This window comes from Passer montanus, unplaced genomic scaffold (assembly GCF_014805655.1).
Source record: "Passer montanus isolate IOZ18808 unplaced genomic scaffold, ASM1480565v1 scaffold109, whole genome shotgun sequence".
Taxonomy (NCBI): domain Eukaryota; kingdom Metazoa; phylum Chordata; class Aves; order Passeriformes; family Passeridae; genus Passer; species Passer montanus.
Genome location: NW_024357502.1, coordinates 52,276 through 79,930, shown reverse-complemented (window position 1 = coordinate 79,930; position 27,655 = coordinate 52,276). Strand labels below are relative to the sequence as shown.

At 43.4% G+C, this 27,655-nt stretch overlaps 1 protein-coding gene across 1 annotated transcript in view; it reads right to left on the bottom strand.

Annotated features, from left to right (window-relative positions):
* Positions 1-27,655, bottom strand: part of ATRN (attractin) — a 146,590-nt gene that overhangs the window by 107,852 nt on the left and 11,083 nt on the right. The window contains exons 2-3 of the mRNA XM_039723794.1: positions 4,944-5,027; positions 1,164-1,277 (exon numbers count right to left, since the gene is read on the bottom strand). Coding sequence (XP_039579728.1) covers positions 1,164-1,277; positions 4,944-5,027 — 198 coding nt within the window. The remainder of the gene's footprint in view (positions 1-1,163; positions 1,278-4,943; positions 5,028-27,655) is intronic.

The following is a 27,655-nucleotide window of genomic DNA, read 5'->3' as shown; positions in this document are numbered from 1 at the left end:
ACACAAATGAGAGGAAGCCCAGCAGAAGGTTAATTCTGGAAATAGTTCTGCAGCCACTTGAATAAGCAGAGTCCCAGGGGAACCACTGTTTTTTTCCATAGACAACTTGGGATTATTTTCGTAATTTCAGTTTAAAGAATAAAAAGCATAAGGTGGTGGTGTCACTGCACGACAGAAACACAGAAAAGCACAAGTTATGTTTAGGTCTCAGGATGAAATGTCGATTGCTCACCAGCAGCCACACTGATGTTTCATCACATGGACGAGCCAAATACCTATAACCTGTAGGCAGAACAGGAACTTTTACACATCAGGAGCTGGAGAGGAACATTTGCCATGGGATGGAGACACACGCAGGAGAGATGGGACACTGGGAAGGAATCCTTCCTTGCGACAGCAGTGAGCCCTGGCACAGGGTGCCCAGAGCAGCTGTGGCTGCCCCTGGATCCCTGGCAGTGCCCAGGCCAGGTTGGACACTGGGGCTGGGGCAGCCTGGGACAGTGGGAGGTGTCCCTGCCATGGCAGGGGTGGCACTGGGTGGGCTTTAAGGTCCCTCCCAAGCCAAACCAGCCTGTGATTCTATGTTTTTACAAGGTTGATTCATCATTGCTGTTCCTGAACATGCTCCCAAGTAACTAAAAAATTTGGAGCTTAAGGTACATAAAAGATAGACATAATTCTATGAGACCTCCATGTCTACAACACTAGCTGGCTTTTGGCCTTCTGTCTGTATTGACACACTACAAGTTTAAGTCATAAATCATGTTCAAATCCATGCATGGAGCAGTTTTCTTCTCTCAAAGGAGCCTGCACACCAAATCATCTCCAGCCCAGACAGACAACAATAATTTTTTTGTGTCTCAAAGAATCAGGACTTGGAAATGAAAATATAATACTTAAAGGCTAGAGTGCAGTAACATGACTTGTTCATTGTAAAAGCTAAAAACAACTCCTTAATTGTTTATGCTGACAAACAGTGCACAAAAGGACACTGGCTATATGTGCTGCACTTGCAGCGTTATACATTTGGATTACTGGATCATATTTACAGTGTCAGAAGCCACATGCAAGTCAGGCTCTAAGTTAAGAAAATACCTACAGTTAAGAAAATACCTAAGTTAAGAAAATGGCTACAGTTAAGAGTCTCACCAAGGGGAACTCACCTAAAAGCTGCCAGTAAGGGAGCATAAATTGAGTCTCCATCATACACATACAAGTGGTCCCAGCTGCACTCTGTAGCAAAGTGATTGAATCGAAGCCTGAGGATTGTGTTTGGCCTGTAAAGAAAAAATAAATAAGTAAATAAAATATTTCTAATTAGCCACTTAACACACAGGGCAAAATTCCTCCAACACACTTTTTTGGTGTGAAGCTCCAGTCTAGACAAGACTAAAACAGAGTCATTTGGTGTAACTGTAGGTGCATTAAACATGCTGTGGTTCAGGGTTTTGTGTTTTTTTAATGCACCTCCCCTGGTATTAAGCAAAAATACTTTATGGTCAGAAAACTGTATCCTGTTGTGCAGAACAGATCACAGAACCACACAATATCCTGAGTTGGAAGGGACTAACAAGGATCACTGAGTCCAACTCCTGGCTCTGCACAGGACACCCCAACAATCCCACCCTGTGCCTGAGCACATTGCCCAAACACTCCTGGAGCTCTGGCGGCCCTGGGACCACAACCATTCCCTGGGGAGCCTGGGCACTGTCTGAGCACCCTCTGGGAGAAGAACCTTTTCTGAGACCTAAACTAAGCCTGCCCTGACACAACTTCAAGCCAGTCCCCTTGGGTCCTGTCCCTGGTCACACGGAATCAATGTCTGCCCCTCCTCTGCCTCAGAAGATAGTTGCAGGCTCTAATGAGGCTTCCCCTCCATCTCTTCCCCAGGCTGAAGAAACCAAGTGACCTCAGCCACTGCTCAAACAAGCCAAATGTCCCTCTGCAGCTCTCCTGGAGCCCCTGCAGGCCCTGCCAGGGGCTCTGAGCTCTGCCTGGAGCCTTCCCTTCTCCAGGGAACATTCCCAGCTCTCCAGCCTGGCTCCAGAGCAGAGGGGCTCCAGCCCTGCAGCAGCTCCGGGGCCTCCTCTGGGCTCTCTGCAGCAGCTCCACGTCCTCCTGCTGTTGGCCCCAGGGCTGGGGCAGCTCTGCAGCTGGGCTCTCACCTCAGGAGCATAGGGACACAATTCCCACCTTTCTGCTGGCATCAGCCCAGTACTGGAGAGCTCTGGGGGCCAGCATACACTGCTAGGGCAGGTCCAGGTTTTTAGCATGGTAAGATACTATTTGTTCCTCCAGGCCAATATAAAAAGATACATCTAAAGACAACTACAGAGAAAACATAGCACACATTTAATTTAGCCTCAGCAAATACCACTAACATTATGCTTAGGCCTGAAACAAATAGAAAATGAATGTGCATCAGCAGTGCTTGTTCCCACCCACAGCTGGAGCTGTTGAAAGGATAGACACAAGTGTGTAGGATCTCCCCAACAGCACTGCCCTTGAATTCAGATGAACTCCCTTTTAATCCTAATCCAATAAATTTTTTAAATGTCAGCTTGCCATATAGTCCTTCCTTTCCACAGGAAGGGAGTCTTTAGGAAGTTATTCTGCAAATGACTGTTTCTGATAGGTACAACAATCTACTCTAGGCCTTTGGAAAAGAGCAGCAGGTGGAACTCAAGGATAATGTCCCGCTTAAAGAAAAGGTACAAAGAGTACCTACAACTTCAGAACTGAGCAGCCTATGGAGCCATAGGGGATTGCTTCTACTTGAATAGCCTGACAGCTGTAGAGCAGAAAGAAACTGTCAATCAATAAAGGTTCAGACCACAAACAAAAAGGAAGAGTCTCTTTGCAACAGCCAACAACTGTTAGCAGACAGCCGTCATCTGCACAATCATATGGTCCCTCAGGATCCATGGAGCTCATCTGCCTCATTCACACTCCTGGGAAAAATAAAAGGGACTCCCCCTGGGACAAGAACAGAGCACAGACACCAGCCAAGAAAAATCAGGAACTATGCAGAAAGGAAATGAGAACACTAAGGAACACAGGGCTGCATATTTCAGCTGGTTTAATCAGCACGATTATCTCTTTTCTGTTTACCACCATGCCCTGACAACAGGGTATAAACACTCGCAGGAAAAGGACTCCAAACTATGCCTGGCTATGGAACAGGGAGGAACATTTCTGTCTTTCCAGCAAGAAAGATCTCACTTCAAAATCCACAAAGTGGTGGTTCCCTAGGAAGCCTCACAGTGGTAGTAATTATAGGCTGGAGGAGCAGCTTTGGTGACATTATTGAGGACTCATGAGAAGCACTTCGATTCTGATAAAAATATGAATCACAATATCTTTTAAAAACATAAGTTATGACAGTTAAGCTGCCTGTGCTGGGATTGCTGAGGCTGGTTTGTCTGCAATAATGCTCTTGTGAAGCATTTCTTTAATTATCTGTAATTACAAACTGTCAGCAGCTGTATTCCTATTACCTACACAAATTAAAAGGAGTAGCCACTTGGAGCATCCAACTTTGCTCTTAACCACCTCAAAAAACTAGGCTCCTTATCAACTTAATAGTGAGTGATTGCTTCTCAATTTCATCATTCTGGATGGTTCTATGGAGCAGTTTAGCCCTCAGTTTTGAGTACCTAAGGAGCTTAGGAATTAAACTTCCTCAACTAAAATAAATGTCTGAAGCAGATATAATGAATAATTCCTCCAAACTCATCAGACCTCTTAAACAAAGAACCATAGAGTGGTTTGGGTTGGAAGGGACCTTCACAACCATCTCGTTCCACCTACTGCCATGGACAGGTTGCTCCAACTCCATGCAGGACCTTGCACTTGGCCTTGTGTAACTTCATGAGGTTCACACAGTCCCATCTACCTGGTCTGTCCAGGTCCCCTTTGATGCCATTTCTTCCCTTCAGCACCTTGCCCACACAATATGTCCTAGTATCCACTGGCAAATTTGCTAAGGGTGCCTTGATCCCACTATGCATGTCAGCAACAGGTATGTTAAACACAGGGAGAAGACTAAGGAATAGGAAAGTGCCCTCTGGTACTACAGTAAATTCTGATCCCTCAAGATGCCAAGAGGCCACAGTTTGCAGTGTCCAGTACAAGTTCACACTCCATCCTGCCAATTCACAGCCCTCTCTACCTGCACATTCAGGGAACAACACAGAATGTGACTGAACACACAGATGTTATCACACAGCATCATATCTGACCATGGAAAAGCTTTAGGGACTAAACAAATGCATCTTACAGTCCCAACTCCAGCTTGGTACTAGCAAAAATATATTTCAACAAGTGAGATGCTCTGAACTGCTGCACCATCAATCAGGTGACAGAGGATAGACATTAAATATGCTACTCCTAAAAACCTGTGCAAGAAATTGCTGTAAGCAATATAAGGATCAAATACAAGAAGGGCAGCAAAGTGAGGGGAGAGATCTGAGTGACTTCTCCCAGTTTAGAAAACCTTTGCAATAAAAGGTCAATGGTTCCTCATGGCTCAGTGAGTAAAGAAACATCTGAAGTTCGTCACTACAGAAACTGATTCTTCATGAGTAAAAGCTTTCAGAGCTTTCTCTTGTTTCTCATACGACTGAAAAATCCCATGTGCAGTGAATCCCATCATCTGAATGGCCCACTATGATGTCAGTTAAGTAATTAATAATCCTTCATTATTTACAAAAGTGCACTTCTTTTTCCTCACCACATGCTGTTTCAACACAAACCTCTTAATCAGAAGTCAGTTTGGAGGGCTCAGTTGCACAAAAACTTATTTACCAAGAACAATTAAGTGTTGCCCAATCTCTGAGAATAGCCAGAAAGAATTGTGAGACCTAACAGTATTCAGTGCAGATAAAACTCACCTAAAAGTGCCAAAAAGCAACACAAAATCCCAAGCTGCTTCCAACACTCACCTTCCTTCAATGAGCCAGGTGCATTTTGTCTTGTATTTATAATTTCCTGGCCCATCTGTGACATACCCTGAAGGTTCAGTGAGTCTGCAAACAAAAATACAAAGACAAACATTAGTGTCCAGTGGTTTTAAACATTCAGAAAGGATTCTCTAAATTTTGAAGATCCATCATTAGATTATTATTATTATTATTTACTTAAAAGCCACTATAAACAAACCAACTACAGCACAACAAAACCCAGCTGGAAGTCTCCTGTTGAACTCTCTGTTCAAGCCTTCTAATGATTGTTCTTCAAGAATGACATCTTGAAGGACATCAAGAGTGATGGTTTCTCTATATATTGATGCCATGGTTCCAATCCTATATGTATGGATATACCACCTAATCAGCAAAAGGAATTCCCCAACAGAAGATAAAATTATTCCTAAACTATTTATTTACTAACTGGACCATTCTTGCATGCAGTTCAGATGAAGGCTATGGTGCAACCTCTCACTCATTCTGTACTTGGCTCTCCACAAACTCCCTGACAACCTCCTGAATAGAGGCCTGGACTGATCCCCAAGCCCCTGGATCCCTGGCAGTGCCCCAGGCCAGGCTGGACTGGGCTTGGAGCACCCTGGGATAGTGGAAGGCGTCCCTGCCCACGGATGGGGTGCAATGAGATGGGCTTTAAGATCCCTTCCACCCCAACCATTCTGTGATTCTATATTGTTATCAACATCTGCAAATGCTGCACAGTGCAAATTCTACTCCAGCAAAAGAAAACCATTGGGATATGCATTCCTGTCTCAAATGAATTAGTAAAAATATTCCAGTTGAGTTCTAACAAACGGCTGAAGTATTGCAGAAACTGCTGAAAATAAATGACAGGGAAGGATGGCAGCAGAAGGCAGCAGCACCTGAAGGTGCCCAAACACCACGTTCTGGTAGAGCACACACTGGCACTCAAACCAGGATTCCTTCCTAGGCAAGTTATAAACTCCATGGTCGGCACACTGCCGGAGCAAATCACAGCCCTCTGGCAATATTCAACTGTCCTACTTACAACACAGCTCTAAAACAAAAACACTCTAAATTTAAACTTGGCAAAAAGAGAAGAAAGCAAAACCAGAAATTCCTCAAACCGGTATCTTGGAACCTTTTCTGTGCCTTTCCCCAGTGATCTGTTAATGCTAATGTCTCACTTTTTAACACATTCTGGCTGAGTCAAAAATTATTTTCCAAACTCTTTTCCATCAAGCATTTTTAAGGTTGATCTCTGATTCAAATTAGAATGGCAAAACTCACAGGTTTTTGAAAACCATCTTCCTCGGTCTATAAATGAATTTATTACAATACTTTTCAACCTGAGAAATTGAGCTGAAAATTTTAAAAAGCCAATTACTGAAGTTCTGCAGGAAATGGACATTCAAACAAGTGAAGAAAAAACTCAGATTTTTGGAAGCACAAAAATCATCTGGGCTCTCTATGGAGGCACAGATGTCAGTGTAAACAGAGATTAGATTTTAAAAAAAAATACACATGGAGAAGGTATAGATTTAGGCTGGCTATTGGGCAGGAATTGTGCCCTGGGAAGGTGTGAGGCCCTGGCACAGGTGCCCAGAGCAGCTGTGGCTGCCCCTGGATCCCTGGCAGCGCCCGAGGCCAGGTTGGACATTGGGGCTGGGAGCAGGTGTCCCTGCCATGGCAGGGAGTGGCACTGGGTGGGCTTTGAAGTCCCTTCCCACTCAAACCATTCCATGATTCTGTGATTTATATTTATTTTAACATTTCAACATCTTTGACAATTCAAACTACTTGTCCACCAACCAGGAATTCACAAAACCAAATGAAACTTCCAAGTTGGCAGTAATATCTAGACTTTTGGTCTAATAAAACATCCTTTTGACTATAATATCCATGGAAAAGCCATGAATTAAATGGTATCAACACTGATAGAATTTTGCCTGCAACCAAGAGCAGAGATTCTGAAAACCTGTGCAAGTCTCTCAAGCTAAAAACAATCTCATGCCATGTGGCAAGCTCTCAGGGAACCTCTGCTCATAGAAGTCCTGCAACAGTTTTATCTGGAAGCAATTACTAATTCATTCACCACATGCTACCAAGAGTGATACAAAAAATAAAATTAAATAATCCTGTTAGTACTGAACCCCCAGGCATGTCACATTTCAGGAGGGAAAAAAAGAGAGCATTTCAACATCAACGCAATTCAATGAAATTTCAGCAAAACATTGGACTTACATTTTTAAAACTAAGTCAAACTTTTTTGATATCCTATTAGTAAAAACTTATCTGTAAGTTTCTCAGACTGCTTACTGAACTTTCTGCCATTATGAACAAATTAGAGATATTAAAAATCTATAATCTATTATTAAAATCAATTAATTAGAATCTATTAAAAATCTGTAATTGATCAGAGTTGACATCTCTGAAAGGAAAATGAATAGCCTGCACTGCCTGGCTAGAGCAGGCAGTAGCATCCATGTTCTTCTACAAGCACTCTCCCAGACAGAAATAAATCTTCAGCACAAAAGCACACTGAAATTAGAATTTCATCTTTCCATTCAATACAGAAAGATCAACTGATCTCCAGGCTGCAGTAAAAAGCAAACAGGCCCCTGTTCCCCACGCTCAGTGCTCCCTGTGCCACAGAGACACAGGGCTGCCTGTTGGAATAGCTGACACATGTCCCACACAGCGTTTTGGCTCGGTCTGTGAGCAAAGCCTTGGGAAGGGAGCACGGGAGTAACTCCCAGAAGGAAGAGCACCCCAGGAATGAGGGACGTGGATGTGGAAAGCTCTCCTGACACACATCAGGCCACTCTCATAGAAGGCTCCTACCCCACATAACCTTTCACCACCACCACCAGGCTCAGAGGCCTCGGGCCCCAGAAAGCTTTGGCCATGTGTGTGATGTGGGGTTACGGTTAGCTGGCTCACAGCAAGCCCTGCAGCTCCAGGCTGGGGCAGAGGGCTGGGAAAGGGCCTGGGGTGCTGTGACAGCGGCTGGACACGAGCCCACATGGGCAAGAGGCCACTGGAGGCCCCCGGGCTGTGCCAGCTCTGGGGTGGCAGCAGGGCCAGGGCAGTGCCCTTGTCCCCTGTGCTGGCACTGCCGGGACACCTCCAGTGCTGGGGAAGGGCTGGAGAATCCCTGAGAGAGCCAGGAAGGGGCTGCAGAATCCCTGAGGGAGCTGGGAAGGGGCTGCAGAATCCCTGAGGGAGCTGGGAAGGGGCTGCAGAATCCCTGAGGAGCTGGGAAGGGGCTCAGCCTGGAGCAGAGGAGGCTCAGGGGCCCTTGTGGCTCTGCACAGCTCCTGCCAGGAGGGGACAGCCGGGGGGGTCGGGCTCTGCTCCAGGAACAGGGACAGGAGCAGAGGGAACGGCCTCAGGGGAGCCTCAGGGTGGGCACTGGGGACATTCCTCATGGAAAGGGCAGGGGTGGAGTCCCCATCCCTGGGGGGATTTCAAAGCCCTGAGGATGTGGCACTTGGGGACATGGGACAGTGGTGGCCTTGGCTGTGCTGGGGAACAATTGGACTTAGAGGGCTTTTCCTACCCCAACAATTCTGTGATTCTGTGGTAATTTTATGACTCATGAAGAAATCAGACACCAGAAAATATGGAAAGACATCAAATACCACTTGTCTTTGCTAACTTGGTGAAACGTGTGGCTACTACACAGGAAGTGCTTCCCTATTACCTGAATGTTACATCTCCTGCTCTGCAAGGAGCAGCTGCTACACCCTAGGAAAACAGTAAGTCAGGTCCTGTACTACAATACTTAAAAGGCTCTAAACTACCACATCAACTTTAAAACCTCCAGGGTAGAAAAAACAACTGCAAGGATCTATTCACAAAAATCGGATTAAAAACATACATAAGTGTACTGCATAAATACATATGTGTACATGCATATACACACAATACTTAAGGCTTGTTTCAAACTTCACTGTTCATAACAGTGTTCTGTACACTAAATTTTTTCTGATTTCCAAGTGGACTGCCATATATACAAACCAAAGGGAGAGAAGAGAGTAAGGGAGAAGAACCTACACACATTCAAAGAGCTCCAACCTTGAATGCTGCCTATTCCAGCTTCTTTTAAGGAAAAGACAAAAGGGAAGCAATGACAGGAATGAAGATTTAATAAAAAATAACTTCAAAAAGAAATATTTTATGCAAAAATATTCTGCACATTTAATTGCTCCCCACTCATTCTGGGAGCCCCTGAAAAGCACAAAACCAACACAAGAAAAACAGGCAGCAATAAATGGTATCTCCTGGGTAAACAGCCAAATCTGATATTGGAAATCACCAGACAAATCCGTCATTTCTTTAATAATAACATGAGTAATACTAGCAGCATATAGTTTTCAAATACAAATTAGTATGCACTGAGAAAATTCCTCTGTGGGCAGGAACTGCACAACAAAGCAAAGCCTCAAAGCTGTTGACTAATTACTATCTAATAAATCTAAAGCAAGCCTGTTGCTAGTGAGTATAAAAACTCACAAGAAGTACCTTAGAATTCAGAATTAAATAACTCTGCAGCACTTACTTGCTGTGACATTAAAGGTACATTATATGCTGGCAACAGGGTTTTGAATATATTTATTTTCATCAAAGTATTAATAAAGAAAAAATGCAACTTGCCTTTCCTTCATTACTCTCCAGTAAAGGTAAGCAGGCTGGTTTTGGTTTATAAAACACATTAAAATTTAACCTTTAAGTGTAATCACTGGATCTCAAAATGGGTTTGTATTACTTTCAGTTAGACTGCAGTGACACTGACAGTGAAGACTCATCAGCATCCTGTGTCTGGAGAAGTTTCACAGCCTTTTCACTGAATAAACCCCAACCAAATAATCAAAAACCAAACAAAAAACTACAATAAACAAATCAAAGAGAACCAACAAAATCTAAACGAACATCCAAAACCACAAAACAAACCCAAAAGCCCCTTGTCCATCCTAATAGTTGTTAAATCTAGAGACAGATGCAAGCAATAAGTTTTCCTCCTTTCTTCCTCCTCCTTCCCAAGTGCTCAAGCACTTCACAATTAAAAGTCAGTGGTTTCGGTATATTTGGAATTGAAAGCACAAAGAAAGGGCTGTTACAGCCTCTTACAGGAACAAACACTTTCCATCCTAAATTGATTAATAATTTGACTTTGTTCATGTTCTCACTAAAAGCACTGAGGTTAAAAAGGACATTTATTATAAGCAAATGCTTTAATTTACAGGCATGTAATAGTGATCAGGCACACTGGGGATGAGAGAAGCAGATGAACAATCCACACAACTATTTCATGAATTTCTAATGAAGAACAACTAAATCCCTGCTTCTGCCACCTGGGTTCCACACCACAGGTAAAGCTAGGAAGATATAATTAATTACAGGTCAGGTCTCACAGATGAAGGTAATGACATTACTGCAAAATCCACTTTGATAAGAATTTTACCTACCCAGCAACAGGTGCCTCAAACAAAGACAATCAACTACTCCAGGTGCACAGAGAATTTTCTCCTCCTCTCTCTTCCACATACAAAGTCTCCTGAGATTAAAGTCCTCAAGATGAGCAAACTCATGTAAAAGTCACTGCTGTACCATAATCATGGAAAACCAAATGTTTTAGGTTGGGACAGACCTTAAAGCTCATCTTGTTCCACCCCGCTTCCACTGTCCCAGGCTGCTCCAGCCCCAATGTCCAACCTGGCCTTGGACACTGCCAGGGATGCAGGGGCAGCCACAGCTGCTCTGGGCACCTGTGCCAGGGCCTCGCACCCTCACAGGGAAGAACCTTTTCCTCACAGGAAAGATTTTTATCCTAAATACATAATTTTTAAAAACAATTTGAATTGTAAAAATCATTCAAATTACCTAACCTCAAGACTAAGACAACAGAAACTATGAAGGAAAAGCTGATTTCACTCCTCCAACTGCATTTCCCCACATCAAAAGCATTGGGGAAAAAAAAACCAAAAAAAAAAACAAAAAAAAACCCAACCAAACCACAGAACTGTGCTGGATCCCAAACAACACCAGCACTTCCCCACTACCTCAAAACCATCGTTTATAGAGGCTGCCTTGTGCTCCTACTGCGTTTGCCACACCAGAAACACGCTGGAGCTCCAGTCTTGTTTTTGCCTCTAAGTTTTACATTCAAACTGAAAATATCCCAAATTCAGGTCCCCTCATATTCTCTTATTTCCCAGCCTCATATCAGAGACCACAAAGCAGCATCTATTCATTGCATAACCACAGCTTCATCTCTGCTGAACCAACCAGCCAAGCTGCACTGTCAACATTACTCTGTACCTTTACTACAGATTTTTTCCCCCATTCAAACTTGATAAAGCAAAGAATAAAAGATATTATTATTATTATTGTTATTATCATTACACTGAAGGAATGCATTCTTCTCACAGACAGCACATTTTGTGCTGTTTGCCAGCACATCTTTCTGTGCCATTGTTCTATTATCTCTATATGATCTTTGATCTCTGCTTTCACACTGCAAGAACTCCAGTCTTGGCACTCTTATTTCTTTGAACACCTTCCCCAGTGCCTGTATTTTATGCAGAAACATTACCATGACAAAAGGCCAATTCATGAGGTCCCCTTGAAGGCCACCCATACCCACCACTTGTACCTGAGACACCAGCCATGCACACGGTGGACACTACTACAGCTGTCTACTAATCTAAACAGCTGCATTCTGCTTTTCCCATCTGTTCCCAAATCCACTTATTGGATCTTGGCCTAGTTCTTAGAAATAAGGATAATTCAGCTGAATGTGTCTGCAATGCCCAGAAAAATGGGAGTCTCGTCTTTCCCTTGGTGGTCCTAAAATGCTCCTGGGGTTTGTGGTAGGGAGTTGTCTTACTCACACCAGACAGGAGGAGACAACAGAGCACAGTGGAAGCAAATGCATCTCACACATCATAAACCACCTCACTACAGCAGGAAAAGAATATATCAATGTCACAGCATACTGCGCAGCCACAATACACAGAGTATCACCAAACCACATCAGAAAGTTTCACCCAATACACAGTATAACACCATGTCACTTCAGAAGGCTTCAAGCATCTTGTTCTCCAGGCCAGCCTTTTATCCCCTCATGTTCATGCCCTGTGTTCCCTGTGTGGTTGCTCAGCACACCTGGGCACTCCATGGCCCATTGCTGTCAGTGCTGCTCACCTGTCTGGCACAGCTGCACCCATTGGGGATGACACTCACCTCACTCCCAATTACCACAAACTGTGTACCTAAATATCAATCCCTCTCTTTCCCTGGCACACAATGACCCCCTAAAACCTTGGGGCAAGAGCCCTTGCAAGTGTCTTACTGCAAAACTAACCCCCTGCCAGACAAAAGGACAAAGAAACCACATTATTGCAATGGTCAAGGAGAATCATCAAAGGCTCATGCACATAAGGTTTATAAGATGAATTTTCATCCCTTTCCCAAAATTAGAAATACTCAATTATTCAATGGATCTCAAGCACGTGTACAATTATTTAGGTTGCAGTACAGAACACCTGTGACCCTTATAAATAAAGCCTCATAATTCAAATTCTTTAAAGCCCACATGCTCAGAATTGACAGACATCAATCTTCTCCTCCAGCTGGAGAGCCCTTCACTTTGATAAGCTTTCAAGCTGTCAGGCCCACATTTAAGACCAGGAAAAGCATTCATTGGCAGAACATGTGCTGTATTGTGAAAAAAAGAGGTAAAGCAGCTGACTTAACCTTCAGGCCAGCAGGAACCAGAGCAAGTGCAGTTTCAGGCCATCCCTGTGGAGCAGAGGACCATCGTCCTGCTGCACTTCCTCAGACAAATGCAAACCCACCAAGTCTCTATGAGAAATGTAAAAGCAGTAGCAGCAGTCCCTTCTGTTCTCCAGTGCTGTATATGAAATTGCTGCCTTGTTCTTCCTAAGCACTAAACCCCAAAATAATCCACTGAACTCTCAATAAGCCCATTTAGACTCTGATTTAGCTCCGAACTTACCACCCTCCATCACTGCTGATTTTTAGACCAAATGCAGAGCTCAGAACTTGGTAGTTGCATTTACAGAAAAGCACAAGCCAAGGATCAGTCAGTCTTGCAACAGAAGTGAAAATATTGAGACAATCTATAAATACACATCACAGCCTGACCCACTTTCCTAACAGGGACAGAAATAATTCCTTTTATTTCCTTCTTGACATTCAAAAATTTTAAGCTACTATGCAGCAGTGTTACCTGCTGGGAGAACTGATCCCTAAAAAATAAAAGCAGTTAGGAAAAAGATTGCAGTTAACTTCTGTTTGGTTCAGGCCTCAAAAGCAGATTTTGACACAGATCATCAGATACAGATCCCAAAAATAGTCATAGTACATCCTGAAATCCAGAGGGGCATTTGTGAACCTAGAGAATGACAAATCCTTGACTTTTTAAAGAAGAGCTCTGGCTGAAAAAAACATAAAAACATGCAAAGATCAGGAAATTGATAACAAAAATACTGTATTTGTTAATGAAACAAATTCTCAGCCAATATCATAATTTCATTACACCTTGATCAACAGGTAAGGAAGATGCTCTCAAAGATGCCACAAATAGTAAAAATAATACAACACAAAAGGAGCCTATTAAGCATAAAATATTAAACCTGAGAGAACGAGGGAAGTGCGGTCCCCCTGGAAAAAAAGTCTGTATGTTTATATGATACAAGGATATTCTACTTGTCCCACAAATGTCCTTCTCCTCACGTGTATTACTGTAAAGAATGAAAGGCATGTAAATATTTGTCTCAAAGGAGGGGCAGAGAAGAATTTCATTGAGAGAAGTCCACAGAGCACCAAACAACAAAATAAACCAACAACGTATCACTATGATCTCCTCAAATCTATTTAGATTATTCTGTTTTCCACCTCATTTCAGTGAATCTGCTCCCAGACAAAATCCCTTGAGCCACATGCCCTCTGTCCCCTAAGAGTGCCTCAGCACACCCACGTGAGGGGTTTCGGACATGCCCTCAAGCAGGACTGTGAACACTGGCTCAGAGAGCAGAGCCCCGGTCAGCACCAGTGCTGGCCTGAAAAACCAGCCGAGATTCCAGCTCTGTTCCCTCCCACCAACAGCTGCTGACAGCAAGCTGAGTGCTGAGGGTGACACACCTGAGAGATGGAATGGCACCCAGTGGGACCTGGGCAGGCTGGAGAGCTGGGACAGTGCAAAACTCAAGAGGTCCAACACAGCCAAGTGCAAGGTCCTGCATGGAGTTGGAGCAAGCCAGAGCACAAACCCAGGAGGGTGGGGAATGGCTGGAGAGCAGCCCTGGGAGAAGGACCTGGGGGTGCTGCTGGGGGAGAGCTGGACATGACCCAGGCCAGAGCCCCCCGTGCCTGGGCTGACCCCAGCGTGGGCAGCTATAGGGATGGGGGGACTGTGTCCCTGTGGCCCCGAGGTGAGAGCCCAGCTGCAGAGCTGCCCCAGCCCTGGGGCCAACAGCAGGAGGACGTGGAGCTGCTGCAGAGAGCCCAGAGGAGGCCCCGGAGCTGCTGCAGGGCTGGAGCCCCTCTGCTCTGGAGCCAGGCTGGAGAGCTGGGAATGTTCCCTGGAGAAGGGAAGGCTCCAGGCAGAGCTCAGAGCCCCTGGCAGGGCCTGCAGGGGCTCCAGGAGAGCTGCAGAGGGACTGGGGACAAGGGACAGAGGGACAGGACACAGGGAATGGCTCCCACTGCCAGAGGGCAGGGCTGGGTGGGATCTTGGGAACTAGGAATTGTTCCCTGGCAGGGTGGCAGGGAACAATTCCTAATTCCCAAAGGTGCCCAGACCAGCTGTGGCTGCCCCTGGATCCCTGGCAGTGCCCGAGGCCAGGCTGGGCCTTGGAGCAGCCTGGGACAGTGGGAGATGTCACTGCCCTGGCAGGGGGTATGGAACTTGGTGTCTTTAAGGTCCCTTCAACCCAAATCATTCCAGGACTCTATCTTTTAGCACCTGCAGAAGCAATTGGAAATAAGCTCCCAACTTCAAAACATAAACAAGCAACACTCATGTTTGCCAATATCCAGGAGAAAGAAAGACAGGAACACAAAAGCTGTCTCCTAATTTTTGGTTTTACAGGAACTTATCATTTCCACATACATTTTGGTGCAGAATTGTAAACACTTCCACAAACACTTCATCAGTTCTTCTCCCTTTCCTTTTCCAGTTCGAGCCAGCTGTTTCTCCCTCCCACAGATTGTTGTGCTAAATTCATTATCACAGCAAGAAGAAGAATGATTTGCAACCCCTTGCAGAAAAGCACGAGTAGCATTTTCCTGAAACGACTCATGTTAATGAAAGCAATTTCACACAACATAGAAAAAAAAAAAGGAGCTAAATACCAAACACTTGGAGTATCTAATGAACACAGGTGTACACAATTGGCTTCCTTGAGAAGTTCCCCTTCATTAAGTAGAACTCAAAGAATAATCCAGATGACTTGAATTTAGGCAGGACTATATGGACATAAGAAAAATGTGAATACCAAGCACCTGTCCAGCTGCGTGTTCTCACTCACATATGGGATGGGAAGTCACCTGCAGCACTTTATACTCAAATATGCAGCCAAAATCCTGGCTTAGCACATGGAGAAAAGGCCAGACTTGATGTAGCTTTGATTAAATCATCTTAATCCCTTCAATGAAAACTTTACACTGCTGGCACAGGTCACTTTAACCACACAGATTACTCCACCAGCCAGCCTAAGCTTTTCCACCAGCTCCTGGGAAGAATTAAATAAACCCATGGTGCTCAAACCATCCCAGTGTTTATTTAAGAGCCTGAGCAAATAAACCAAATGTGAAAGTCATCCAGTAACTCAACAGCTCCAGAGCCCAGGAGGCGAGGAGTTGGAGGGACTTTCATATGCCAGAGTGTGTTTGTCAGCCTCACTAGGACCAGACTAAAGCCCTTAGGGAATGGGGTGGGTCTAGGCACTACAGACTGCTATGGCTTTATTAAATGCATCTACACTATAGATTTTACAATCCAGATCAAGTATTTCTTAACCCACCAACAGATATTCTCAGCTATTAAAACACCAAGCCTTGATTCCTTAGCAGGGCAGAAGATGCAGCAAGAAAAGTCAGTTTTGGAAAAAAATATATCCTTCTACAAAATAAACCAGGCTGGAGGCAGTGGAAGATGTCCCTGCCATGGCAGGGGTGAAATGGGATGGGCTTTTTTAAGGACCCTTCCAACCTAAAACATCTTGCAATTCTATGACTTTTTAAGCACACTTTAATCAAGCAAAGACTACATGCAACCATTTTATTTTTGGAACAAACTTCGAAAATATAAAAACAATGCACTCATTAACACATTACACAGAATTTGTGGTTTGTGTCAATGCTGCCTTAGCAACAGTCTCACTACAGTACCTTTATAATCCAAGCCCTGTTAGCATTTATTTCTAGGATAAGTAGCTCTGGAGCGTTTGTGTGTGAATCACTCTTGGTTCAGGGCAGGTCACACCGCATCCTCCCGACTCCTCTGCTGCAGAGACAGATGTTTCTGCATCATGGGAGGAAAGATGGGGCGTTATCTTTTCCTCTAGTAAGGCAGTGTGTCACGTGCAGATCTCTTGATAATCACTACAAAGAAACTCTTCCTTCAAACAAATCAAGAACACAAAACAACAAATGCAACAAATAGGCCAATAAACAAAAAAAAAAAAAAAAAACAAAAACCACAATTGTGGACATTCAACCCAGCCAGCTCTTTTCAGGGAGAAATAAACTCCCTGAGGGAAGATGTAGCTGTAAAAATGATTGCTTACATCCCTAGCCCAGCCATATGCACCTCTCCTATTGCCTCCAAAATTACTTTGAAAGAAGTTATTCTGGGACGGTAGTGGGGAAAAAATGAAAATCCATCTGCTCGCAACAGATTTGTGACAACAAAAACAAAGACAGTGGCTCAACACTAGTTATGCAAAGTTTTGAAATAACCCCTCACTTCACCAAGCTGAGCATGACTGACAGGCCACCACTCTACTAAACAACTGTGAAGTCCCAACTTCTTATTTAGGATTCAGTCACCATCAATCTTTCCTCACTCTGGCAATGTCCGTAGGAAATAGCATTAATATGAAGGAGGGTTTAGATTAGATAGTATGAAGAAATTGTTCTCTACAAGAAAGATGAAGCCCTGGCACAGGTCGCAGAAGAGAAGCAGTAGCTGCTCCATCCCTGGCAATGTCCAAGGCCAGGCCGGATGGGGCTTGGAGCAGCCTGGGACACTGGAAGGTATTCCCACTAATGGCAGTGGAATGGAATAATATGCAAGGGACTTTAAGGTGTTTTCTAACCCAAGCTATTCCATGATTCTAAAAGTCTATTTGCACTAGCAAGGAATTGTGCACAAAATACTGCTGTGCTTGCCTTAGTTTATTAAGAAAAATAGGAAAGGAAAAGGTTTTGCCTTGTTCCACTTTCCCATTTAGCTTCCTACATTTTCACTTCATTATCCATATCCACAACCAAGATGGCTTAAAACATTATTTCTAAGAGAAACATTGACCACCCCCAGTCCACACCCTTAAACCTGTAAGGAAAAGTTCATTCCTGCCTTAAAATTGCTTAAACAAAGAAATTATACTTCACTGTACCCTATGATGGAGTACTTAGGAGAACCACTTAAGTGGAGTCCTGCAGAGCAGAAATCCATAAGCCACGTCACATGGAGTGCTGCCCTGCTGCACGCTCCAACACTGCCGCACTGTCCGGGCTCGGAAGCGTTTCAAGATGCTGATATGACTTGGGTGTCCACCACGCTTTTTTCCTCTTGGATATATTCTTGTTCCAGGCCCAAAGCAATTATTTGCCCTGCTGTGGGGCTGAGGAACACACACAGGTGTAGCAGAGGTACAACACCAAGGGCAAACTTGGTGTCAGCCCTCATTTCAGATATTTAACACAATAAATACCAAACTTCACGTCAATGGAGGAAATCACAGCGGCATGTTTCTTAGACCTAACCACAGATGCATCAATGCATCATAAGGTCAGTACTTGCTCTCATCTCCTGTGCTTCAAATTAATCTGAGGTACTTTATAGCACAAGGAGTAAGAAGCTGAAGCAATCAAAGAGATAAATTCCTCTTAGACATATGAAAAATCCAAAGGTACCAGGGACTGGACAACAGCTTTCAGGAACCATTTTGTTCTTACACTAAAATTATCTATGCAAATGTACAAATAAAAATTCATGGTTTCACGACAAAAATAATTTAAAATATGTCTGCACAATGTTTCCTAGGAAAATTTAAAACTCCCATATTCAATTATAGAGGCCTTCCAAGTATCCCAAGTACCTGGACCCAGAGTACTTGACCAGGTGAGGTTCTCATAGCCCAGGTCATGTCAAACCCCTGTCACACCTGAACACACAGAGCTGAAACCTCAAAAAGGAAACATAATTGCCAAAGCAGAGGGAAAAGTGGTGCCCAGCTCTCAGGAGTGGCACTGGCTGAGATGAGCTCTGGAAAGAAGGTGAGCTGTCACAGTAGTCTGTGACAGGGACAAGCAAGGGCAGGCTGGGGACCTAATTTGTTTTTCTCCTTCATTGCATCCACGGCAACAGCTGCTTTCCTGCCTGTCAAGAGCTCTGCAGTACTATTCTGAGCTTTTTGCATCTCATTATTTAATTTATTTATTAAAGCCTGATAGGGGAGAAGGGAGGCAAAACTTGCTCAAAGCATTTGAGTTTTATTTAGATTAAGACAGGCTGTTCAAACTGGCTCAGAGTCAAATCCAGGTGCCATCAGCCCCCTGTCCACCTGGGCACACCTGGGCTCATGTCCAGCTGCTGTCAGAGCAACCCCAGAGCCTCTCCCAGCCGCTCTGTCATCTGGAACGCTCCAAGAGTTTGCTGCACTCAAGAGCAGGACTTGGCACCCTGCCTTGCTGACCCTCAGCTCGGTGGTCTCAGCCCATCAATCCAGCTGCCCTGACCTGTCTGCAGAACTTCCTGCCCTCCAGCAGACTGACACTTCCACAGAATTTCATGTCATCTGCAAACATGCTAAGGGTGCACTCAATCCCCTCATCCAGACCATCAATAAAATATTAAATAGGACTGGGCCAAGACTGAGCTTATACGTATTGAGCATATACCTTGTCCTCCAAAGCAAGGACAAGCAGCATTTAGACCTTTGCCATCAACTCCATCATAAATTACATTTTTTTTTTTTTGTTTCCCCCTCTGCCTAAATAACTGTCTGGTATTTCAGAGACAGAAAAGGCAAGAACTGATAAATACTGAAAGCTCATTTTTAAGATTTGGACCATTAATTTCCATGTTTAAATAAAGTGATCATTTTCTATTTGTGGCAACAGCTTTAAGGCTGAATCCAAAAGTGTTTCATGGACAGCAAACACAAAACCCTTGAAGGACAACAGGCCTTTACAGGCAAAGACAATTATTAAACTCACCCACAGGACCTTTCCCACCAACCCCTTAAATATCAGAGGGAAACAGTAGTCTTGCACAGCTCATACAAAATTTGCTGCTGCTTTGGAACTCAAATAAATTTAGTTACTATTTGCATGACACATTTGCTATCTCAGTGAGACACAGGATTTCATGGTGTCAATGTTGGTTCCATAATGATCAATAAGTAATTCCCTCATGGACAAAAGCCATGGCTGATGCATTTATTAGGAGTTTGGTCCAAGCTGTCTCTTGCCTGTGATCCTCACTGCCCCACACCGAATCCAAAAGCAGACATTTTCCCAGGGCTCTCCATCCTCTTCTCTCTGGAGACAAAATTATTTCTACATGAGCAGTGCTGTGACTTGACAATAAGCACAGGCTGCTCTGCCAGACAAACGACCTCACCCAGCCACTAATTTGCTGCAGAGCATTTTGCATCCTGCCTATCCCAGTCACATTCCCACAATTTCCCAACACAGAGGCATTGGCAAGAGGAGGATTTTATGAAAGACTCAGTGTAGTGAAGCACTACATAAAAATTAAATGTTAATGCAAAACTTTTGCAAGGTTACTAACAGTATCATTCAGCACTGCACTGAAAACAACCACTTTTTAACCCCAAAAAACAAATAAAAAATAATTTATGTAAATAAATGTAGGGGAGTTAAAAAATAGTAATTTGCAAACATGCCTCACTGATGTTTCATAGAAAAACTTTAACCTCACTTCTGCATAGGTTCCACCATTCCATACCAAAAATACAATGTTCGGCATGAGGTTTTATCTGAATTTTTGAAATCATTGAAAGATACGATGGTTGAAATCAGTGTTTCAATCCTCCAAGCCTAAACTTCATCACACGAACAGTGACTACACATTACCCAAGGCAACTAAGCTGGGATAACAGAATTTACAGCAGAAAGATGGAAACATAAAACCTTGTGCTTCAAAAAAAAAAAAAACCAAACCAATACACACCAAACAAAAAACAAACACCACAACATTGTAAGGAATGTGAAAAATGTACTCCCTGCAAGTTAATTTTATATATAGAAGAACACCTGAGAAGGCTTGTGAGGCTCACAAAGAGTTATGATTGTCAGGATTCCTCAACCAGTGGGTTTGGGGTGAACTTCAGCTCCAGACAGAAAGCAGAGGGGGAAACACCCCCAGCCTGCTCTGCTGTCAGCAGCTCTCCATGAGAAGTGGTAACATACACACATTGTTTTGCTCTAATTTATTCCATTTGAGGCTGCTGTTCTATATTAAGAGTGTGACAAGCCTTTATGTGTCTAGTTAAATTTCAATATAAAAGTATTTTTTCCATTTGAGAAAAAGCTGACAGGATGACAATTAAGAAATAAAGTATCCACCTGCTCCCAGTGAGCTGGAGAGCAAAGTGTAACAAAAAATAAAAAATATTTCTAAAACAACTTAATAGGGTTTTAAAGGGAAGATGGCATGACAAAATGCTCTACAATTATTGACTTCCAGTTTCTAATCTGAGTAGATGTCACTGGGCTGTAGAGGGAGAGATGCAGAGGATCATGGAATGACTGGTGCTGGAGTGAATCATCAACATGTCTGGATTAAACATGAGGACTTGTTCCATTTAAAAATTACCTTCAGTAATTGAAATAGTAATTTCAGCTTAGCACCCATGAAGCACTATGGAATGAACACCACCCGGTTCTTAGACTGGTAAGAAACAGCTGCAGGCCAAGAGCATTTGCTGATCAACAGATAAAAAACTTAAAGAGAAATGACAGCCAGAGCCCCTAAAAACAAAACCAGAAAAATCCTCTTTGCAAACACGTGATTATAAAGAAACCAACTGATCAGAGAGTGATGATATTACCCAGGAGATACTCCTACCAGGGCTTTGAACCACAGTATCATTTTTCCTTCTTCTCCTCTCTGCCTTTGTCCTTTGTCTTCCAAAATGCATCATGCTGACAAGGAACAACCATTCAAAGAACCAATTACTGTTTTTGGGTCTTTTTCATTTTATGTAACTCCATCTTAACAGGCTTTTTCTGTAAATCCCTGTGAGTAGGAAGCCACCTCAGCCCTGTTCTGTCACTCCATTCCCCCTGCTCTGCCCAGATTATGGTTGATCTCTACACCCAGGCTGCACAGTGACATCATCAGTGATGTAAGAAGTGCACACATCTCTTCACTTTTCTATGAATGAAAATACCGCAGCTGGTTCCAGTTCCAACTTCCTACCCTCTCCCTTTCTTTCACAGTGTGAGAAACACTCACCAATAAAGCTGAAAGAGAACAAAATCTTTGAAGCAAAACTATTTATTAATATAAACACAGCAGCTGTGACAGGTGCATCTCACTGAGGAGACACACCTCCCCCTAAAATGTACAAACCTTTATGCCCTTCCCCAGCCAGGGGTGTCCCTGTCCTCTCTCCCACTGCCTCGGTACTCAGGAACTTACACTACTTCAGGCTGTACTGCACTCAAACCAACAGCTCCTCCACTCTCCCCTGGAATAAAGATCAGTAAACTCCCCTTTTCCTCCCTGCCACACTCCCTCCCAAGACCTAGCCTCGTGCTAGCTACATCTTTGCCTACATGACATTAAGTATACATTCTTATGGCTGAAGCAAAACATTCTTTTACCCCTCACAATCCACCCTCTTTTTATTTATCACTTTTTTGCTGAGGCACTTGGTTTGGTTATCTGTCTGGCTAGTGTGGGCTAGGCCCTGTTTGCAAAATGGTTCTATTCAAATGTTACACTCCAAACCTGTTATTTTGCAAACTCTTATTTGTGCTGAGCTAGGTTTATTCCAAAATTTTAGGTCTTTGTTTCCCGCTGAGGTGCAGAGCTTTGCTGTAGGTTGTGTAAAATAAGATGTAGGTCGTCTTCTGGTTTCGCTCTTTTCTCATCTTGCCTCCTTAGGACCATGATCTTCTGGGCTCCTATTCTTTGGCTAGCAGCTGCTAGGTTTGGGTTCACTGGCATTCTGATCACCTGCATTTCTTCTACTACACTAGCAATTAACCTGATAAAACAGGGAATAAGACAAGGTATAAGCAATCATCCAGCAAAAGCACATAACAGAAAGAAGCCCATCTTCCTCCATCAGGTTTTCCCAAACAGGTTATCCCACACTGAGTTCCATTTCTGTACTGGCACATAGGCAAGCTTTCTGATGTTTGAGCCTATGTTCCTAAATCTTGGACAATCCAGTAGGTTTGTGTTCCACCAGGGATTCTTTCCTGACATTCTGTAAGTTTATCAGAACAGCATGCCATATTGATGCCACACAGATGATGGGTGAAACCCCAGATTTTTTCCAGCAACTTTCCCGGTTCTATGGCATTTAATGCAACAGTCAGCTAAGATAGGGTTTACTAGGACTAAAATTATAATCCAGGCAGTAAAATTTAAATTATTCATTTCTGGGACAGATTATCTTTTAAGGGTTAATTTTAGAGGGTTACTTCTCTGTATCACAGTCCAGTCCCTGGGAGGCAAACTCCACTGCTCCTTTAATTCAGGTTGCACCTGCCCACCCTCTGTAGTGTGCACTGCTGTCTCAGTTGTCGAGCGTACTGGAAAGGGACCTTCCCATGTCAGTGTCAAGCTTCCAAGATTTTACCAACATCCAGTCTCCCAGTTTTACCTGATGTATGTAAATGTCCAGGGCTGATGTTTGGGGCAACATCCCCTTTCTTCTAAGATCTGCAAAAGAGACCATTATTGCCTGCAAATAATTTTTGAGCTACAAGTCATTTGTTTCAGGAATTGGTAGCTTTTCCTCCTTTCCCAGATAAAGTAATCCAAACAACATTTCATAAGAAGACACTCCATGTCAGGGGCTGCTAGAATCAGCAGGGTGTTCTTTCCCCTTTTCCCGCTGTTGTGCTCTGCAGAGTCAGAGGTCAAGTCTCCAAGACAATTCCCCAAATTGTGAGAAACACTCACTCACCAGTAAAGTTGAAAGAACAAAGTCATTGAAGCAAAATTATTTATTAATATAAACATGGCAGCTGAGTCAGGTGCTAGCTACATCTCTGTCTACATGACATTAAGTATACATTCTTATGGCAGAAGCAAAACATTATTTTATCTCTGACAATAGAATCATGACATAGTTTGGGTTGGAAGGGACCTTAAAGCCCATGCAATTCCAAACCCCCACCATGGGCAGGGACGCCTTTCACTAGCCCAGGGTGCAAGCTCCATCCAACCTCATCTTGGACACTTCCAGAGACAGGGCAGCCACAGCTTCTCTGGGCAACCTGTGCCCACCCTCATCATAAAAAGCTTCTTCCTTATATCTAATCTAAATCATCATCTGAAGCCTATTTTAAGCCATTCCCCCTCGTTCTATCTCTCCAAGTCCTTGTCCAAAGTCTCTTTACATCTTTCTTGTCAGCTCCTTCCAGTTACTAGAAGGCCACAATTAGGTCATCCTAATGTCTTCTCCAGACTCAACAATCCAAATTCTCAGCCTTTCCTCATAGCAGAGCTGCTCCATCCCTCTAATTGTCTTGGTGCCTCCTGTGGATTCACTCCAAAAGCTCCAGGTCTTTCTTGTGCTGGGGGTCCAGAGCTGAAGGCAGCTCTGCAGGTGAGGTCTTACCTGAGCGGGGCAGAATCCCCTACCTTGGCCCCTCTTTTAACCCTTTTCCTCCTGTTCAACACCTCCCTTCCACATCTGTAATACAAGGAGACTGATTATTCTATGTCAATAGAAATGGCAGAATGGAAGATAAAACTCTCCAGATTTCCTGACTACCAGACACAGGTGAAAAGTTCTTCATAGGTCATAGAGTGCAGTCCTGCTCTGGGTAGTGCCATGGAATCAAAGAGGCTCCAAAGCCCAGATTGCAATTATTTATGTCTTACAGGTGCCTTCATCCTAAATGATGCTTATGACACATCCAACACACATATATATTGTATTTTAAACAGTATCACTTACAAATGGTAAATCTACCTAGCCATTTCTGTCTGTGTACTATCATTTTCACACAGTCTTAAATTTTGATCTCAAGGTCAGATTGATTGCTCTAAAGATACCAGATCATCTTTCCCTCCATTTTTTTTAAATCACTACTGCACAAACCAAAGACTCAACTAATGTTACTTTCTATGACTAGCTCTTCACCTTCTTCACCCTACTTTTAAAACTGCTCTTAAAACATTATCCATACACCTGCTCAAGGGCAAAATTCAATTATAATTAGATGAAGAAAAGGTTTTAAAAGTGAATTAACGACATTAACTTCTGAAAATCTAATCAAAGCATTAAGATTAAAAGAGTAGCAATGAAAAAGGCAGAAAATCTGATTTGAACCAGTGAATGTGAATGCCATCAGTATATAAATAATCAGGACAAAGTACAACATGGACTATTTTAGGGGCAACACAATGCAAATGTTATGACTAGGAGTCCTACAAACTCCCTTGGTGCATGTAACATGACATGTAAACACATGTCCCATGTTCTCACCTCCAGTGCTTAGGATGGGCTCTGCAGTTTAACAGGCAGCTTGGGAAAGGACTCGCCATTCTCCAAAAGCTTGGTGTGGAAACAGCGCTCTAAAAGCACGTTCAGATGGGCAGGTAAGACCCTGATGGCAACAGTTTGATAGCACCCAGCCTCTCTGCAGGGGCTGCAAAGCATCTCCTTGTACCAATCAATTCAGCATGACAGCTGTTATCCACTTCATAAATCAGTCCTGTAATTCTATCCTGTATTAGTGCACTTGGAGAGGGAAGTGTGCTATAACCCTTGTGAACTGAAACTTCAGCTAAAACACTGAAAACAACCCAAGGTACAAACCATGACTGTGGAAAAAAGCAAAACCCAAAAAAAAAACCCAAACCAGACCAAGCGATGGGTTTGGCTTTATTTCCACATGGAATCACACAATATCCTGAGTTGGAAGGGACTAACAAGGATCACTGAGTCCAACTCCTGGCTCTGCACGGGACACCCCAACAATCCCACCCTGTGCCTGAGCACATTGCCCAAACACTCCTGGAGCTCTGGCGGCCCTGGGACCACAACCATTCCCTGGGGAGCCTGGGCACTGTCTGAGCACCCTCTGGGAGAAGAGCCTTTCCTGATATCCACCTAAACCTGCCCTAACACAGCTCCAGCCATGCTCTCAGGTCCTCACTCTGGTCACAGAGAACAGAGACCAGAGCTGCCCCTCAGGAGGAACTGCAGCTCACGGTGAGCTCTGACCTTCGGGAATATTTCTGAAGATGCCCTGGAATAAGACTGCAGGTGGCATATTGCCACCATCTATCTTTAGTTCAGTGCCCATTCAGAACAAACATGTCCTATGCAGTCTATGGATAGGGCTCCTCAAAAGGCAGCTCGTAACAACATTTTATTTACATTTTTAGATCCTAAGCAGGGTTTAATTTCAAAATCCCACAACTGAAAAGTTTGGTTTTAGTTTACTCTGTGTGTCCAGGAATATCTCAAACAGTATTTAGCGCCAGCAATGTTTTAAGATATTTTACTGTATAATCAGTAGGTCCTTTGCTACCAAGATCAGGATGAGATGGTACATAATATACTTCATATTACACATATCAAGACTACTTTGTACAACTGTTTTACCTTGCTGACCTGTTCTCTTTTCTCCATTACTTAAATGGAATACCATGTATTAAGGAACACAAGTGACATGCACAATAATTACTTTGACTCCACATCTCAGAAATCACAGAGCTTTACCTACATTACATATGTTTTACACATACTATGTACAGAAGTAGCTGCCTAAAGAAAACTCAAAAAGAAAATTTCAAAACTTACCATTCCTACTACTTTCACTCCTCACAGAAGTTACAACAATACACAACTCACCAGGGTCAAACTTTTCCTGAGTATGTTTTTTAAAGACCTAATAATGAACATGTACATCTTATAAAAGGACTTGAAGTCATTAGAGGAGAACCTCTGCTGAAGTGTGAGTCAGTCATGAGAAAGGGAAAAATATGTGCGTGTGTATATATTTTACCCCATTAAAATAATAACTATCTGGTGCTTTTTTAAATTTAATTGGAGATTAAAGGGAAAGCATCTTGTGCCAAGTCACTGTCCTGACCTGCCATTAATCTTCAGCAGATCAATCTTCAGCCTGTCAAAGGGCTTCCAACACTCACTTTGGCCATCAGGCATGGCACCTTTTAACTGCTCTTATCATATGTTTAAGTTAGGAGAATTAAAACACTTTCCATAATGGTTTCTGACCTCAAAATGGGTGTTTTTTCTTCTTCAGATATGACAGTTACCACAGAGATCATCCATAGTGGTTTATCTCCTCCAGCATCAATGGGTAGTGGTCTTCATCCCCCTACTTTCATATTTTCAGTGTGTTACAAAACACCAAGGAAACCTCAATTTCAGCTGTGTCTATAGAATCCTGTTAATCTCCCTAAACCTGAACAGAAAGATTTCGTTCAGTTAATGACAGAAGTTAATTTACTATTTATTGAACTTACTACAAAAACACAAGACAGCCTTGATGCCCAGAGAACTCCACAAAGCCTAGCCATGAAGGGCTCAGGCTTCTGCAAATGTATAGCTTTAAATCAATATGAAATATATTAAAAATTCAAGTGCAAACAAAAATCAACAGACACACACATGATTGTCTCCTACAGAATTTCTTCTTCAAATCCACAGGTAAAAAGCAAGGACCCCTGTGGACACAGGTTGAGAGAGTTTAGGGTTTGTTCAGCCTGGAGAAAGCTCCAGGAAGAAATTCCAGCACCTTGCAGTACCTAAAACAGCTCAAAGAGAGCTGGTGAGAGACTCTGGACAAGGACATGGATTGACAGTACGAGGGGGGATGCTGTCCCACTGACTGCAGACAGGGTTAGATGGGATATTGGGGAGAAATTCTTCCCTGTGAGGGTGTAAGGCCCTGGCACAAGGTGCCCAGAGCAGCTGTGGCTGCCCCATCCGTGGAAGTCTCCAAGCCCAGGCCGGATGGGGCTTGGAGCAGCCCGGGATAGTGGAAGGTGCCTCTGCCCTTGGCAAAGTGTAGAACAGACATATCAAGTTACATCAACCTTCAAGAAAAAGGGAAAGATTCTCCCAGGAGGTTCTCCCAGGGAACATGGAGGTTCTCCCTCCATGTTCCCTGGGAGAACCTCCCAGCCAATCTCACTGGCACTGGTGAAACTCATGTAGAACCTGTCTTACCACAGGGCGCTGCTTGAGGAGCCCAGGTCTACAACT